Genomic DNA, 17,072 nt, shown 5'->3' with positions numbered 1-17,072 from the left:
TACAGCTGGTACCAGGCGCTGATGTAACCATCTCCTCTAGTGCAGAGTGTATATGCCTCTCGGTGGTACGGTAAGAACACAGTAACATGGTTCGAAGTGCGTATGTGACCCAATGGCAGAAAGGGTTTATCGTGTTTGGACGTACCCATTAGCACACCTTGAATGAATAAAGTTGTCCGATTCGTTGGTGTATCAACGTGGTCTGCCCAATGTGTCTTAAAGGAAAGATGTACCACTTCCAACCACATAACACGGCGTAAGAACAGTGGTCGTTAAAGGATCCTCATCTACTGAGATGGACATTAGCGTCAGGTGTTGTCAACGACAATCGAGCTTAATCCCAACAAGAATTGCTGCAGTCATAAAATGTAGGTCCATTTCAACCAAATTTCGAGCGAACACTGCAAAGGGAACTACCTGCCACGGACATTTGCAGTACCTAAAACAGCCAGTCTTCGGTGGGCCAAACAACACCAAAGGTGGACAGTACATGACGCAATCGATGAGAGACGATAGCGTGGGCAGCTTACAGAATTCCAACTGCGACTCGCCTACGTACTGAACTCGGTGCAGTTCTCAAAGAAGCCCAGGGTAAATGAAAGTCATAATAACCTCATAAGGAGAAGTCTACTGCCGGCACTGCTGACTAACAGCCTCCTCTATCTCGGTCATTTCTGTCATGGCACCCGCCACCAAGTTAGACCTTTCAGACCCACTGACTACAATTATTTACATTAACTTTTACTGTCTCCTAGTTGGCACAGAAATATATTTCCCCACTGGAAACCTCATGTACACATTTATGGACTCGCGATTTTGCCTCTTTCCAAATGATGCTAGTCATCAAGTGGATTGACGGCACAATGAAGCGTTTAGAGCACAGTGCGTGAATGGTACAGTTTGCGAAGGAGGTATTTCTATGACATTTTTGTGAAGTGTCGTACCATTCCATACCGCCAACGTGAGACAGGATGTAAATTTAAACATTATCAATGACCAAGGTTGTCCTTTCTTTTACATATTCGTGATGACTATGCTACAGACATTCGATCCATCGGAGATGAGAACAGGTGTGTTACCATGGCGTCACACGTTCCAATGCGTGTCGAATACTCCGCATGCCATCGCATCTCTGCTGGCGCTGTAAATAACGCGACCTTAATCCCGTATTTATATGCTGGGACAATATGGAGCAACGTGTGAAATGTACCAGTCAACAGCCCCTAATTTAGTAGCTCTATGCGATGTAATCATCAGTCAATTGCTGCAGTATTGAGGGGGCATAGGGCATACTGTCGCGAGAAACGATACCGAGAGATGAAACAGGTATCAAACGCAAGCATGAATTCCAAGTAGTAAAGAAAAGCTGTTTTCAAAAAGCAGAGGAAGCACTCCGTATTTGTGTGCTTAAGTAGCGTCATTCTCGCGTTGCGCAGACAGTCAGGCTATGCACACACGAGAAGGCCAGTGTTCGTCGAGTGCGTCACCACTATCCCCACTATCCGGATACACTCTACATCTAAATCGATACTCTGCAAATCACATTTAAGTGCCTGGCAGAGAGTGTGTGGCCTGACGGTGGAAGCTGTGCCCCAGAATACGCCCAAATATGGTAAGGTTCAAGCAGGGGATCCCTGTACGTCAAACTCAGTTTTCCAGGGCATCCCTAGTACGGCATAATACACGAATGACGAGTATTAGAGGTGGCACCCGCCACCAAGTTAGACCTTTCAGGCCCACTGGCTACAATTGCTTGCAATAAATTTTACTCTCTTAGTTGGCACAGAAATATTTTTCCCCAGTGGAAACCTCATGTACACATATATGGACATTCAATCCTTTTGTTATGTAGAAGTGCTGCCAACTGTTGGGCTTCACTATAAAAATATCAACAAGTTAATACAGCAGTGCACAGCAGCTTGTGACTGCCAAAATAGACAGAAATGCTTGGTTAGTTGTATTCCAACTTATAAATTATATTATTATTATTATTATTATTATTATTATTATTACAACGTGTGGTAATTATTGAATTATCAGTTTATTTATTACAACAGTGAATACCTCAAAATTATTTATTTTAGTGCATAGAAGGAAGCCAAAAGTACAAAGTATATTTTTTGTATAAATCTTGCATCTGAAATTATAATAAAATCACATTAGAGCATTACAACATAAAGAAAAGTTTTCCTTTCTCAAGAAAAATTTCGGGTCTGGAAGGGTTAAAGGACAGTACGGCAGTCGTCTTTGACGCTACACCTGTGTCACTCGTCGTCGCCAGGCTGCGAACTTACTAGTTAAAGATACAGGCATAGTGCCACCACGAAGGAGATAGGCGCAGATTTGCGGATAGCTGACTGGAAGTGCTGCGCTGTCACAGTTCATGATAGGAACCACCGAGGTAGAGGAGGCTGTCAGTCAACAGTCGCCGGCAATAGACTTCTCCAGTTATGACATTATTATGACTTTCATTTACCCTGGGCTTCCTTGAGAACCGTACCGAGTTCTATATCCTTGGTCATCGATTGCGTCAATCGAGGTAAGACCCCCGTCATCCGCTAGTGCCCCCCTTCCTCTCTCTCGGGGCACGAAAATATCTGAAGACAACTCCCTCACCGAATTTTGGGAATTATTAGGGAAGAAGTGGTGTTACACGGTATTGGAGTGACGTCTCCTGGGGCTGAGTAATTTTTGACCCGCGTGCTTAGTTGTCGACTGCTGCGGTGGTGGCGGGACCACAGGTAGGCGCGGAGAGAGCTGCGCTGGAGGAAGCGCGGGCCGGCTATGTACTATGGTACTCACCAGTCTCCTCTTGGGCTTTATGAGCGGTCGGTTCTGGCCGTTCATCTTGTAGTAGAGGCCGCAGGCGTTGCACAGGTAGTGGCCCGTGCCGTCGCGCCGCCACAGCGGGGTCGACGTCGCTCCGCAGTTGACGCACTCGCGGCCCTCTGCAAACAAAGAGCAAACAGCTTCATTCCAAACGTGGCACAACAGGGAATATGCAGGCACTGCAGCATCTCTTCTCAATAAGAGTCAGACAACAACAGTGTGCACTCAATACAACAATGCCACTCTGGTTACAGTGTAAGGTTTGTAGCTTTTTTTGTGTTCGATGAAAGTGATGTGAGTTTCGTTTCTGTTTAATGTGTCATACATCAGATTTGTACACTGGATATTTTTCAAATAGAAGTCTCCAGTAGACATTATGTTACACCACAGAGGTTCTGAGAACAAGCAATGCTATCTTTGGTTGTACGTAATACTGTCGTCGCCAATGTAGCACTGAGTGAGAAGTAAGGGAGAGAGTCGGATGTTGGCCACGTTGCTGAGCGGTCTGGAAATAACTAGCAGGATGCAGAGATGCAAACGCAGAGGATTTCGTAAAGACATGATTTATTCGCAGTTTTGGGCCCCGGTCAACAAGTTGATTTATGGTTATTTTCAACATCTCCTATAGTCAGGTATGTACTGTATTTTCAGTCCTCTGTTTTGTTTCTTTATACCTTTGAACTCTGTTCGCCGGGCCACTTATTTGCTCCACCCTGTACTTTCACCTCAAGCCTACCCCTTCAGTAACGTATTATATGGCAGAGTAATTATTTTAAAGTGGAAATGAATTTTTGTAAAGATTCTTATAATAATTAATTAATGAGTTCCATGGTACGCAATATAATTTTTGAATCCTAGTCTCTTCTATATCTTTCAGTAAATTCAGTTTCTGTCACCGTCTCCTCACGAGAATTTTGTTTACCACATTGCACTGAGCGGAACGCAGTCATTCAAAGTAAAGGATGCATGGTGTGCATGGTGCAGCTGCTCCTCCTTCCGTTGCAATCAGGAAGGTTTCTCTTTAACTACGGTGCTGTATTTCAATATTCCCCACTTCCGAGCAGTACCGAATTTTCATTGCCACAAGATGAGTCATCAAATTTGTTAGGGCCCATTTAACGTCACAGTTGAGACAGAGTAAGATTATTAAAATTCAAGCGTTGCTTTTCAATATTATCTTCAGAGTCAGTTTAGGTGAAGTTCGTTTCAGATTGCATTTCTGATGCAGACGTTCTTACTCCTACAGCGCACTGATACATTCGGATGAGTATCATTTAATGTCTGGAATTTTATTTAGTCACTTTGTTTGCGTAAATTTACAGGGCATTTTAATGGAAGCATTTTGGGCAGTTGTTCTTTCATAGTTCAGCTTGTAATTTTAAGCAGAATTATTAATCCGTTAGTTTCGTGTATTAGAATTGCAAGACACGTACTGTGACGTCACGCATTTTAGCACTGTTCATTGCACTGTAAAATACAGAATTTCGAAGGATAGCTTATTTAATTTGCAGTTACAGGTTTGCAATTATTCTTGGTAAAAGATAATTGCAAACCAGTTACACAGTTGCTGATGAACCTAGCGACTCTTTCCATGAAATAGCGTTTACGTAAGCACATCACTTTCATTGTTCAGGTTCACATTACAACACAGACACAACCAAGGTAAGGAATAAAAGACCAGTTCTTATAGAAAATAAATGAAAACAGTCACAACAAGTCTTCGCTTCTACGAGAGCTATTATTTTTTCAAGGTTCGATTTGTTACGAAAATCCGACGAAGCTTTACGCAGATGTGTGGTGCAGCGTCTGAAGTATGCACAACGATGGCGTCATGTCACAATTGTCAGCCCTGAGCGCGCAGTGAGCACATAAACATGCCTAGAGCAAAATAGTCCCGCGCCAAGGCTGAATTGCGTTCTGTCATTAAATTTCGTTATGATGACTGGTCAAATGCAGCCGAAATTCATGGACGAGTGGGTAATGTGTATGGTGAAGCTTTCACGACTGACAGCAAGGTGCAGCAACTGAGCCGGAACTTTGAAGCAGGACGTACAGATGTTCGTGATGCAGGCCGTCACGAAAGGAAGCGTGTGTTAACCGATTACCTCGTTCAGTGGGTAAATCAGGCGGTTCGAGAAAATTGTTGGTTCACAATTTCTGTGTTGAATCATTTCTTTCCCGAAATTTCAAGGTCTACTGTCTATGACATCGTGAGTGAAAGACCTCATTACCGCAAATTCTGTACGAGATAGGTTCCCAAGATCCAGTGTTATAATCACGAAACACACCTAATGGTCGCTGCCTTAGCGTTTCTCCATCGCTACCATAATGAAGGAGAAGAGTTTTTTAACGTAGCTGTCGCAGGTGACGAGACATCGGTTCATTTAGAAAATGAAGAAACAAAGGGCAATCTCATTCCCCGAATAAACTAAAGAAGGGTTCTGTTGGTGGAATGCAGGGGACGTGGCACGACCATTACCGCAGCGTAATACAGCGTGGCTCTTCAACGTCTACGAAGGGAAATTTATAACAAGAGAAGAGGAATATTGTCATCAAAGTCCTTATTCGCTACAATGCCTCGGCCCCACAGAGCAAGTGAAACAAAGATGCTTCTACAGCGCTTTCGGCGGGAAGTGTTTGATCACTCACCATACAGCCCGGAATTGCATCCCTCTCATTTTCATCTGTTTACCTGACTAGGAGACCAGCATTTTCGCACATACGAGCTGCACATCAGCGTAGAGAACTGGCTGAACGCACAGGCGGCTGCCCTCTATGACGAGGGTACCGTAAAGTTGGTACCGCGTTACGACATATGCCTAAGTCGGAGTGGCGACTATGTAAAAAAGTAGTTGGAGGGCGTAGCTAAATGTTGCAAATAAAACTCACTGTAGCTTCCATTTTGCGACAGATCGGTCCTCGAAGAAAAAAAAAAAGAAAAAAGATATTAGCGTCGTATTACTCCACAAAAACGTAGTAACTACTGGGTAACGTGAGAACGTGTTGACAGATTTCAGTTCAGAGCAGTGCGCGCTGTTATCTCGCGATCCGAACACGGAAAACGATGGCGGTAAACTGTCTTCCGGACCACCTGCGACGGCCTGCTATTAATGTCATTAAATTTATTAACACTGAATAGAACAAAGGTGTTACAGTCCTGACGGAGAAGGTGACAAAAGTTTCGAGCGAAATGTTAAGTTTTTGTGTGATTCATCGTCATAGAAGGAACATTAGGGGCGTTCAGTTGTGGTTTATTAACATACTGTTACTACATAACACGTTCAGTTGTTTTGTTGGTGATATTTAACTCTCATGATTGATTTGGAAATTAGATGATTTCCTGTTCAGACGACCTTGTGGCAGTCCAACACAACCGAAACAATGAAGTAAGTTTTCGGGCTTCATGATATAACTTCACCAGCGTTCAGGTAGTCGCTGTTTTACGGAGCTGACTCTATAAAAATTGTAGATTACATAAATTCCAGAAATGTTGTGTAACAAATGAAGAGAGATGTTCTCCAAATGACGCTTTTACTGCTTTCATCTGCACCGGGCAAGTGCAGGCACGACCAAAAAGGAACGGCGTTGCAAGATGCATACGTCCAAGGCGCAACCACGTGTTCACGTATTCTCATGTGAAGGCTTGACGAGGAAACCAAGGTGTGTTAGGGCAAGTATTTCCAGCAATTATGCCATTTTCTCTCCTCTATTGAGAGAGAAATTGTTACAAAATGTGGAGAAAAATCATCTCATTCCTATAAATAATAACATCGGCGTCTCAAACAAACGAGCTTCATCTTACAGACACGTAGCTTGTCGAGGAGAAAAATTATCCCTGACACACGGCTTTCTAGCTATTCATTCGCCATTATCAGCTAATCAGTCCGCCAAATTATAACAAAACAGTAACATTTGTCTCATGACGATAGCAGACTTACCGACTGAAACACTAATCAGTTCTAACACTGAACATAATATTACCCAAAGGATGCGCAGTATTAACGAGAACTTACAACAACAGTCATAGAGCGGCAACCAACCAGCAAGCATCTTGCGGAAGTTTCTCCGACAAACGAACATGTTTGGATGTGTCAACCAGTGCGGTTTTGTCTGACTATGCTGCTGCTGTACTCGTTACAGTATTGGTTCTTTCATTTCGGTTGTGCATTACCTGTGGCCTTCAGATATCATTATTAACAACGTTCCATCTTACAGTGTCACATGTCGGTTATCTTACTGTAGTGCTCTTTCTGCAGTAAAGTTCGTCATCTTAACAAATTAATAGCATTACGGTACTTTTAGTGTTGTTGATTTAGTAGCAAAATTTATTAAGCTTTACCCTGTAAATATGACAAAAATGTCGCATCTAACGCAACCAACCACGGAGAGGAATTTAAAGTTTATCTAGCTTCGACTGTTTAACTGAAACCACTACTTTCAGCCAACTTCATCAGCAGCCTGAGCTCTTAAGCGTAACAGGTGCTGTCTGCCACTGTAGTTTTTGGCTGTTTTATAGCGGTCGTTCAACGACGCTGGTTTGATTTTATTACTACGTTGTTTTTTCACACCCCATACATTCACCACGGCTGCCTTAACTGGATAAGCACACATGTAAAAGTCAGAAGAAACTTCGTTAATGGAGCCATCCTACCTGTCGCCAGACGTGATTTAGAGCAATTATAGAAAATCTTATTTCAAATGGATGGATTGGGATTTGAACTATGTTTCTTTCAAATACGAGTCTAGTGCTTTAACCGTTAAATCTGACTGAGTGAGTGATTTGCGCAGAGAGACAAAATAACAGTGGTCTTAGTCCAACTGAGTTTATTGTGCAGTATGTCTGCCTGCGATTATAATAAAGCCAGCCGGTAATCACCCGGCGAGGTGGCGCAGTGGTTAGCACACAGGGTTGGCATTTGGGAAGACGACGTTTCAAACTCGCGTCCGGCCATCCAGATTTAGGTTTCCTGTAATTTCTCTAAATCACTGCAGGCAAATGCGAGAATGATTCTTTTGAAGCAGCACGGACGATTTCCTTCCCATCCTTGACATCATCCGAGCCTGTGGTCCGTCTCCAATGACCTCGATGTTGACGGGACATAATCTTTCCTTCCAGCCGGTACCCTTGCAAACTAGTAGAAGATCCCTTCTAGTTCTTTATAAGACACGATTTCTTCATTAATGAACAATCTTAATATTCAGTGTCCTTTGGCCTCCAACGCTTCGCATTGTATGTGGTGAGGTTTCGGCCCTCTAGCCACATAGTCTACATGTAGGGGTTTCTTTATGTCCAACGTGTGTGGGGTTTCTCATAGCGCCCATGGCTAGTCATTACTCGTGCTATGACTTTAATCTGTTTCCTGTTCGAGCCCCGAATAACAGAACTTCTCTTCAAACACGGCTTCGGCATCATTAGCTTTTCATACTTCTGTTTTTGGATCTTAAACCAACATTCTGTCTGCTGCCTATTAATCAAGCAAGCTACGTAGTTATGATTTGGCTATTACCTTAGTTATGGCTAGGATAGGTTCCGGTCCAACAAATGGAGTCACCGCTGTAGTGGAGTGCTAACCATTTGTAAAATTATCGTTGAGGACCAAGATATAGGTTAAGAATACTGGGGTGTAGCACCAGTGTTTTTGTAAAATATTTGTTGATTCCAAAATTCTGATACGGTATTGACTAAAACTACTAGTACCAGAGTGAAAGCGGGCCAGAATAAAGACCCGGGTAAGTCTCTCCTCAATTGTCCCTCAACTGTGTCGTAATGGGCTGTCTGTTGGCTGTTTCAGACGCCTTAAAGAACTGGCCCATTTGACGCTAAAAGCTCTGCATTAACCAAACAGATGAATCATCTACAGGATAAAGCATACACAAACATGATGCAGGTTTGCATACAGGGCCGCACTAGGACAAAGCGCGCGAGCAAAATGTGAAAGGTGTCGGAGCGAATGGAGAAGGGGAAGAAGAATGGGGGGAAGTACAAAAAACACTAGAGGGAGGACGCGAAATGTCAGGACAGAGGTGGGGGGGGGGGGGGGGGGGGGGGAAGGACGAGCGGGGAAAAGCGTTGCGGTGACAAAAAGTGCAGTTCCGAGTTAATAACGTGGAATTAAAAATATGTGCACGCGAGCGGCCATGTGTGCGCATCTGCGCGGGGCACCCGCCGTTAACTGCTAGCAGTAGTTAGCTGTGTGTGGCGATTCTTGTCAGCGACTCTCCAGCCCCCCCCCCCTCCTCACCCCTGTTTTTCTACACTATTACTCGGTGGTTGTTTTCCCAAAACAAAGAGCTTCCGTATCTATACACGGGAAAAAATAACGAACTGCAGTCGCGTCATACGTGTCTGCTAGGCAACACCAGAAGGCTTTTGTACTATTTGTGTTGTGACAGTGGTAATTTGGCTTCTGTGGCAATTGCCGTCGACATGTTAATGTTTGTCCCCCACAGTATCTCGTTACGTTATTTTAATCAGTTCGGCACGTAATCCATGACTGACTCGATTACTGTATAATATCACGCAGAAGCCTCCATGACATACAGGGAGTGCGATCTCGACATGCCGAAACAATTTTTGACCGAAAAAGAAAATAAATGTAGAAAACAACCTTTGTTAACTATCAAAACTGCCTTTATTGTAATTATATTCGGTATGAAGACTAGCTTTTTTAAGCAGCGTCCAATATTTTTTACTTTCTCTCCTCACGAGCTGCACAGAAACATCGTATTACAATGTACTATGCACGTAAACATTACGTTACTAAAAACGTAACGTAAAACTGACTTTGACTGTACTGTAACTGGGGCAACGTAACCTGTCCACTTACTGTAGTTGACAGTAAACAAATGTAACTGCTAGGAAAATGCGCACCGGTCATTCAGTCATTCGTATTCAGTTGAAGATACGCGAGAGCACCATGCTGGTTGAGGTACCCTTAGTCCTATACAACATTTGATTCATTTCTTTTTTCTTAGATAAAAGTTGTTCGCGATCGTCAAGATAACTGGAACGGCCTATATTACGTATTTGTTATGAAATGGGTACATCAAGAAATACGAAGCCGGCGGGTGGCTCATCGTTCTCGTGCTAATGCAACTGCTCTACCTGATCATACAGATTAAAGTTCAGGCTGTGAGACAAGGAGACGAACCGTACCAGTAACGAGTCTGTGCACTAAATTAAAATGGTTCAAATGGCTCTGAGCACTATGGGACTTGACATCTGTGGTCATCAGTCCCCTAGAACTTAGAACTACTTAAACCTAACTAACCTAAGGACATCACACACATCCATGCCCGAGGCATGATTCGAACCTGCGACCGTAGCAGTCGCGCGGTTCCGGACTGAGCGCCTAGAACCGATAGACCAACGCGGCCGGCTGCACTAGATTACACCCTTTCTGTAATACGGTGGCTTTTAGCTTTGTACAACATGAAGGATATTTTCTGTGGAGTGTGTACGTGGAAGATTTGACAACAACAGTTGTTGTCAAGTCTTCGAAGTATACTCTTCACAAGAAATTCAGGGAATCCAGTTATCGATGACTCCAGTTATGCATGCATCGATGTATATGATTCTGTGCACGTGGAGTGCATATGGGCCTGAAAATGGCATTAATGAGATGCTGAAACTTGTCGTCTAAATAAAACACTACCTTCGGAAAACATACAGCTGTTTAGCAATTTTTTTGGTAAATATCTGACCGCCCGCTGCCCTTAGTTATCCACAATGGATCAACAAAGCATCTATTTACAGTCATAAGGACAAGGGAAACCTTGTGTTTCACATTCAGAAAACGAAAATTATTAAGTTAAGAAGTGAAATAGGTGCCAATTTTTATAATTCTAAAATGTGTACGAAATTTCATCTGCATGTGAGACCATCAACAGTCGTCGTCAGTTAAGCCACCTCTTGCCGTCATTAGGATAGTTTTCTTTGTGCCTTTTTCCGTTGTTTTACTTTCCTTTCGATTAGTGATTCTCAGCAATGACATATTTATATACGAATATCTGTTTTTCTGGGTTCGGAGTAACAAAATTAGCGCTCCGTCGGTATCGGGATATAATGAGATGAAGTGAAAAAAAATTAATTTGAAGGAAAGAGTAAGACTTGAATTTATTTAAAGTAAACTGGAAAAATAGTAAATAAGCTTCGAGGAATTATTTAGTTTGTCTGAAAAAGGTCCAAGTCAAGCACATAATAATAATTATAATAATTAATTTTTGGCAAAAACCATTATCTAGTACGCGAAGACTAAATAAAACGACCTTTCAGAATGACTAACTCTGCTGTGGAATGTGCGCGTTTCCTCTTAACTTGCAGAGAGATAGAAACTATGTGTTCGTCCGCTAGTCGAACTCATACTACCGGTGCAGTTACCTTGCCCACCGAGCCATTCAGGCAAGACCTACTATCTACCTTGAAATCTACAATTCTGCAGTACTTCTATCTAACTTAGCACATTTCTCAGAATGTCTCCTCCGTACACTGCTGGACCAGCACTCCTTGAGCAGAGGATACTGCAGAGAAAACTGGCCTAGCCGCAACCTAGGACTTGTCTCTACAATCGATCATTCACCGTGCTGCCTAGTACGCGTTTACGTAAAGCTTGCTAACAGTGCTGGTTTGGCAAAGTGTTTTAATGTGTCCATCATAGCCTGTCTTATCACCGTCCTAGGGTAAAGATCACAATTCTGGTCTCTTGTACGTCAAGAAGATTAATAGAAAAAAAATGAAATGAAAGATCTATAAGAAAACTAAGCATCTCGCTGTTGTTGTGGTTAAAAGTTGGCACTCTGCAGCGAATTGAGTGGTAATTCCCCGCAGAGACGTCATCCTCTGCGCACTGAGGCAGCCGCCCCGGCGTGTCACAGACAATTCCTGGCCGGTCTGGTCAAGTGGTCGCATTCTTGAGACGCGGCGCCGCCGGAATCTCAAATGGAACAAACACCCAGCAAACGGCACAAAAAGCGCCGCCTTGAGCCTGACTCATCGTCCCCGCCCTGCCGCGGACTTACTTGTCGTGACGCGACAAACGCGCGCACGAGGCCGCCACAAAAACCCGCACTCCCGGCTCATTCACAGCCCCACATGCGACGCTCAATCCACCGCGCGGTGCGTACCCAACTGGCGCCGGGCGGTGCGGTGGCGCGCCACTCGGCGCCCGGGCTTGTTAACATTGCGCGCATTTGTATCATAACATCAGGATGCGATCGACTAGACGGCCGTTTGAATGCATATTCCTTAATTAAGTTACTGGTTATGCTAATGAGGAAGAGACCAGCTCGGGATGAGCTGGTCACCGGAGAAGCTGAGTTGTAGTCACGGGCGATGGGAGGAGGCGGAAAGCGAGAAACGTCACTAGATGGCCAACAGCGAGGCAGCAAACGAAGACTTGAGTTAACTGTGTCACTTAGCCCAGCCTGTAAATCATTATCTGATTCCGCAAGGTCACTCGGCGAAATTAGTCAGTTGGTTCTTTTTGTACGCAGTATTGTAGTTTTTTCCCTTCTGCTCCCGGAAAAGAAGGTGGAAGGAAGGATTTAACATCTGTCGACGACGAGGTCATTACAGACAGCGCAAACTTGGAGTAGGGAAGCATAGTGAGGGAAACCAACCGTGTCCTTTTCAGGGATCATTCTCGTCATTTAGATTTTATTATGTCTTTTTCTGACTCGGTTGCACTTTTTCTGTATGACTAGTTTCGATGAGAGTTGAACATCGAAATTAGAACAAAAAGAGAGAGAGAGAGAGAGAGGAGAGAATGCGCAGTTGAGACGGTAAAATAAGCGATAAAATTAAAGTATCAAAGCTGCTGTTAAATCTCTCATGAATGATATGTCGGAAACAGTGATTTTGGTTCAAAGTGGTTCAAATGGCTCTGAGCACTATGGGACTCAACTGATGTGGTCATCAGTCCCCTAGAACTTAGAACTACTTAAACCTAACTAACCTAAGGATATCACATACACCCATGCCCGAGGCAGGATTCGAACCTGCGACCGTAGCAACAGCAGCGCCTAGAACCGCACGGCCACAGTGATTTTGGGATTTGCCTTTAGTCATTTAGTGAAACCAAACCACCAAAAATCTCTATCTAAATATCTATAGAGTTTTTGAACCGCTGTTCCAGAATATTATCAGTCAAGGGAAGACAGTGCCGACTACAAATTTAGCGAAGATTTAGCTCGATCAAGGTACTTGTTATCATTTCGAATGAACCACATGTCTGTAACAAGACGTCCCAACTGCACCGCTAGAAACAACTGTCTTCTAAGGGAACTGTTCTGTCTTATTTTGTTTATGTCCTTGGCTTTGAGTTTAATCAATATAAAACATGCTAAAAATTATGCTAGTGTTGGTGCTTAATTTAGACGATACCTTCATTAGCCCGTGTCACAACTCCCACGCCTCAATTGATAGCATTCTCGCATGTAGCGTGACAAGAATTTTTATTTATTTAATTTTTTATGTAACCTCATCTCGTCAGGACTTTCATGAACTCTCTTACATCCGACCAGAATGACTTTTTGTGTGCCCCTGTGCTTGCTGTTGGACTAACAACGTCATATCGACCGTCTCTACTGGAGCTTAAGAATATTCTGCATCTGAAAATCGGTTCTTGCGATTTACAAAGTAGGTTCTCGGAGGTAAGACTATTAAGCTGCCTTTGATCGACTGTGTGACAGTTGTTACTTTATGACGTTTACTTTACACTCTACTACGAACCAAAAGAGAGCTTGATACCATTCGTGCTTTTTTTACTTGTGTACGTCCTTGACCTGGTACGTAACCAACACATTCGGCAAGTGGTTTAGGACAGACGGGGCAAGTGTTTAGTAACCATTGGTGATAAAATATTCTGAGTCGTCAGGCTGTGTCATATTTCAGCAAAGACTTCTTCAATGCTCAACGAGTCCACCCCCCCCCCCCCCCCCCCCCCTCCTCTGGAATTTTCTTCAGAATTCCAATGGCGTCCTTCGATGGCTGAACACTGTCTCTTGTATAGGCTATTTTCCCGCTGTTTTTGGTGTGAGTGGATTTATTGGGTAAAAATCTTCTGGCTGCCGTTGGTGAGGCGTTGTCGCTTCCTAAATTTTGAAAGCAGATGTCGGAAGAGAAGGGAATGCAAAATACGAGCTTGTTGTGTCGCCACGGTTGCTTCCCGGCAGTTTTTACAGCAGTCCTCTCTCGCCGTGGCTGAGACTTAATTTTCTTGGCAGCGAGTAGCCACGAAGAACGAAGGCTGTAGACGTGATCTCTCTTGAAATTGCACTTATTCATGCTTGAACTGCTTGCGGAATACACCTTCTAGCCTCTGGGTCGCACTCGTGTGTTCTTAAAATCTGCAAAATGGTGAGATTGTTCTTGGTGCTCCGCTACCGCTGATTTCGATTCAGTCTTAAACGTACGTGATGTTCGTTCTCTTTAACACATTATTTCAAAGTTCTTCCCGTTTCGCATTTATATACTTTGTCGCTACTATACATCAAAGACTCGTGCAGTGTGGAGGCGGTCAGACCGGTCAGCCTAGGCTGTAAGCAATCCTATTTTGTGCTAACTGAAAAAAAATTAGTCGTTATACCATTGGCCCGAAGAATTCTGCCTCTGCGACAAACGCTATCATCACAGACTGAGAGGCGAATTTTGGATCTGTAACCAGTCTGTTGTGTAGACTAAACTGCAGGTTCCCAAAACCATGTCGTACGTGACATATCTCTGTATTTTTCTACCGAGCGCTCTATTTTTCTTTTCTTTTCATGACGGTTATAAGAAACTTCGAACACGAAGTTTACTAATGCTGGTTAACGGCAAAGTAAATTGTCATCTTCGTAACCAATGAACACTATTGCTTGTACCAAATAACACACCATATAAATGAATCGGTAATTGTCATTGTCACCTCCTACAGAACTTAACGAGGAAAACGGAAAATAATGGAAACTGAAAGAAACGATAGAAGTCAAATGGATACATCAGCGAAATACATGAAATTAAATCCGAGGTTTTTGAAGAAGCAGCTCCATCTTCTGATATTCGGAAATAATATAACTTTTTTCATGTACAGCATCGTTTTACTCCGTGGCAATGACACGGCAACAAATATCCCGCAATAATTAGCCAAAATTCTTAAAATCAGATTGTGCTTCGAAGCTTACTTTGGTGTATAAATGACAGTGCTGACGAAATTTGTTGTTTAGCTTTATGTTAATGTATTTAGGAACGTCCAATAAGTGAAACAGTTCAACGTACCTGTCGTTCTAAAATAACTCGAGCAGTGATGTAATCTAACGTCCTTCAGGCAGTTGCGGCCTTGTACCAACTTAGCATTTCTAATTGATTTCACTCGTCCTTAACTTGTCAAATAGGCACTACTTTGCTATCTAGAACAACATAAAAGTAATTTTTTTCCCCAGCTGAATGATAACAAGGGTAGTAAAGTATTAAAAGGATGAAGCAGACGGTAGGTAAATATTTCCTTTTAGTCGTCCACTGCGTTGTGACAGTGGTTAAAACCGTTTCTTTGTTAGTCAATGGCTTCGGAGAATGTCAGCATGCCACAATATTTTGGAAGGCCGCGCGAGATTTATCTCGTGTGGATTTTTCATGTACTGTTGCCGGCTCTGGAGACGTTGTGCCTCCCCTCGGGCCGTTGGCAGCGCACGCAACCGCGCCGGCCACGAAGTCTCCCCGTTGTTAGGAGGCTGACAGTGCACGAGGATGAAAAATCCCTCCCCTCAGCTGCGCGGACTGTGCAGCCTCAGAACGGGAGCACGTGATCATGTTACGTGGAGGCGCACCATGCTTCACCCGCGGCACACCGTAAACTTCGGAGTCACTCCCCCTACCCTCCCGTACTTCCTCACCTGAACCTTTTTGCCGTCCCCCTTTCTTCAAACAACGCTCTTCTCCCGGCTGTTCAACGCGGGACGGGTTTAAGAAGAACGCGAGGGGAACGGGGCGAAGATAAAGTAGCAGAGGACAAGTAAATCGTGCCCCTTTTGGGACGGTGAGCCATAACTCAAAAACTCCTTTTAATTAAAAGAGACTTGGCTACTTGACTCCACACATACACGCGATGTCCGTGTCCTTGCACCTTATGGACCCTAATAAAAAAGAACAGTTTTAATTGGCTTTTCTAAAAATCGAATGACAAGCTTTAGTTACAACTTCTCCTTTCGTAGATGGTACGAATGCGCGGTTCACACTGCAGTGTAATTTATGGAGGGGGAAAAATAGAGATGTTGTGCCGTACGAAGAGGAAGGTCGTTTACTTTCAAGAGGTGAGGATTTTTATTCCTCCTAACGCTGAACAACAGGGAATTTTACGCCTGGTGTGGCATTCCATAAATGTGTACGCCTATTAAATTTCATTGGTCATGTGGAATCTGACAAGGTTACGAAAATAATGCCTTTTTTGGAAAGTAATAGGAGATAACTTTGTACTGTCCACACGGTAGCTTGAGATAAACGTATAATGCTGAACATCTGAAAACGTCCCCGGCCCTCTTTACAGTACGATTAATGCTTCACGGTAAGCAACATTGATCAACCACTAACGAGACTGTTAAGCTGCTACAGGAAACGAGCGTTCTTTGACAGATGCGACAATTCAACACTGCCGTCCTAGCAAAGAAGGCAAGTCAGTAGTGCAGGTGATTTTCCTTTGTTTTCCTCCGAAATGTATTATGAACTGTTACGTGTGCATGCGTGTCGCCGGACGAGTTTGGTGAATGCTTGTTCAGAGCAGTGTGTATTGTGTTTACGCTGTTATGCAGGGGCTCGGCAAAAATATGGAAACACCAGAGAAAGGCGTGTTTGAACACAAATCCCGGTGCTAGCCAAGCCTGGAGACTGCGCTGTTGTATCTGATTACGAACGACAACTGAGCTCCTCAGTATGTCGTGAGAACAGTGTTCTCAGTAGTTGTGGATGCATTTTGTTGGAGCTGAGTAAATTTCAATGTGGGCAAATTGTTGGTGCTCGTATGGTGAATGCTTCCGTAACCAAAGTCGCCGATGTGTTTGGTGTTTGATTAGGCATCTTATCGAAGCTATATGCCGCACACAATATAAGCCAAAAAACATCATCCGCCAAGTCACAACGCTGACGAAAGTGTTTGCTGATTGATCGTGACAGACCGTCAGTGAACAGGACGACAGCTGCAAAGAACTGAATGTTTATGTCGCGAACCCTGCTATCACCAAAACAAAAGAGTTCCATAAGCAGGAAATTGCATGGT

The 17,072-nt window shown here is 43.6% G+C and overlaps 1 protein-coding gene across 2 annotated transcripts in view; it reads right to left on the bottom strand.

Moving 5' to 3' along the window:
• LOC124604371 (GATA-binding factor C-like) overlaps positions 1-17,072 on the bottom strand; it is a 652,859-nt gene that overhangs the window by 378,442 nt on the left and 257,345 nt on the right. For both annotated transcript variants that reach the window (XM_047136473.1, XM_047136472.1), the window contains one exon: positions 2,803-2,948. In XM_047136473.1, coding sequence (XP_046992429.1) covers positions 2,803-2,948 — 146 coding nt within the window. The remainder of the gene's footprint in view (positions 1-2,802; positions 2,949-17,072) is intronic.

Source organism: Schistocerca americana, chromosome 1 (genome assembly GCF_021461395.2).
Source record: "Schistocerca americana isolate TAMUIC-IGC-003095 chromosome 1, iqSchAmer2.1, whole genome shotgun sequence".
NCBI lineage: Eukaryota > Metazoa > Arthropoda > Insecta > Orthoptera > Acrididae > Schistocerca > Schistocerca americana.
This window is presented reverse-complemented; position numbering and strand designations above follow the sequence as displayed.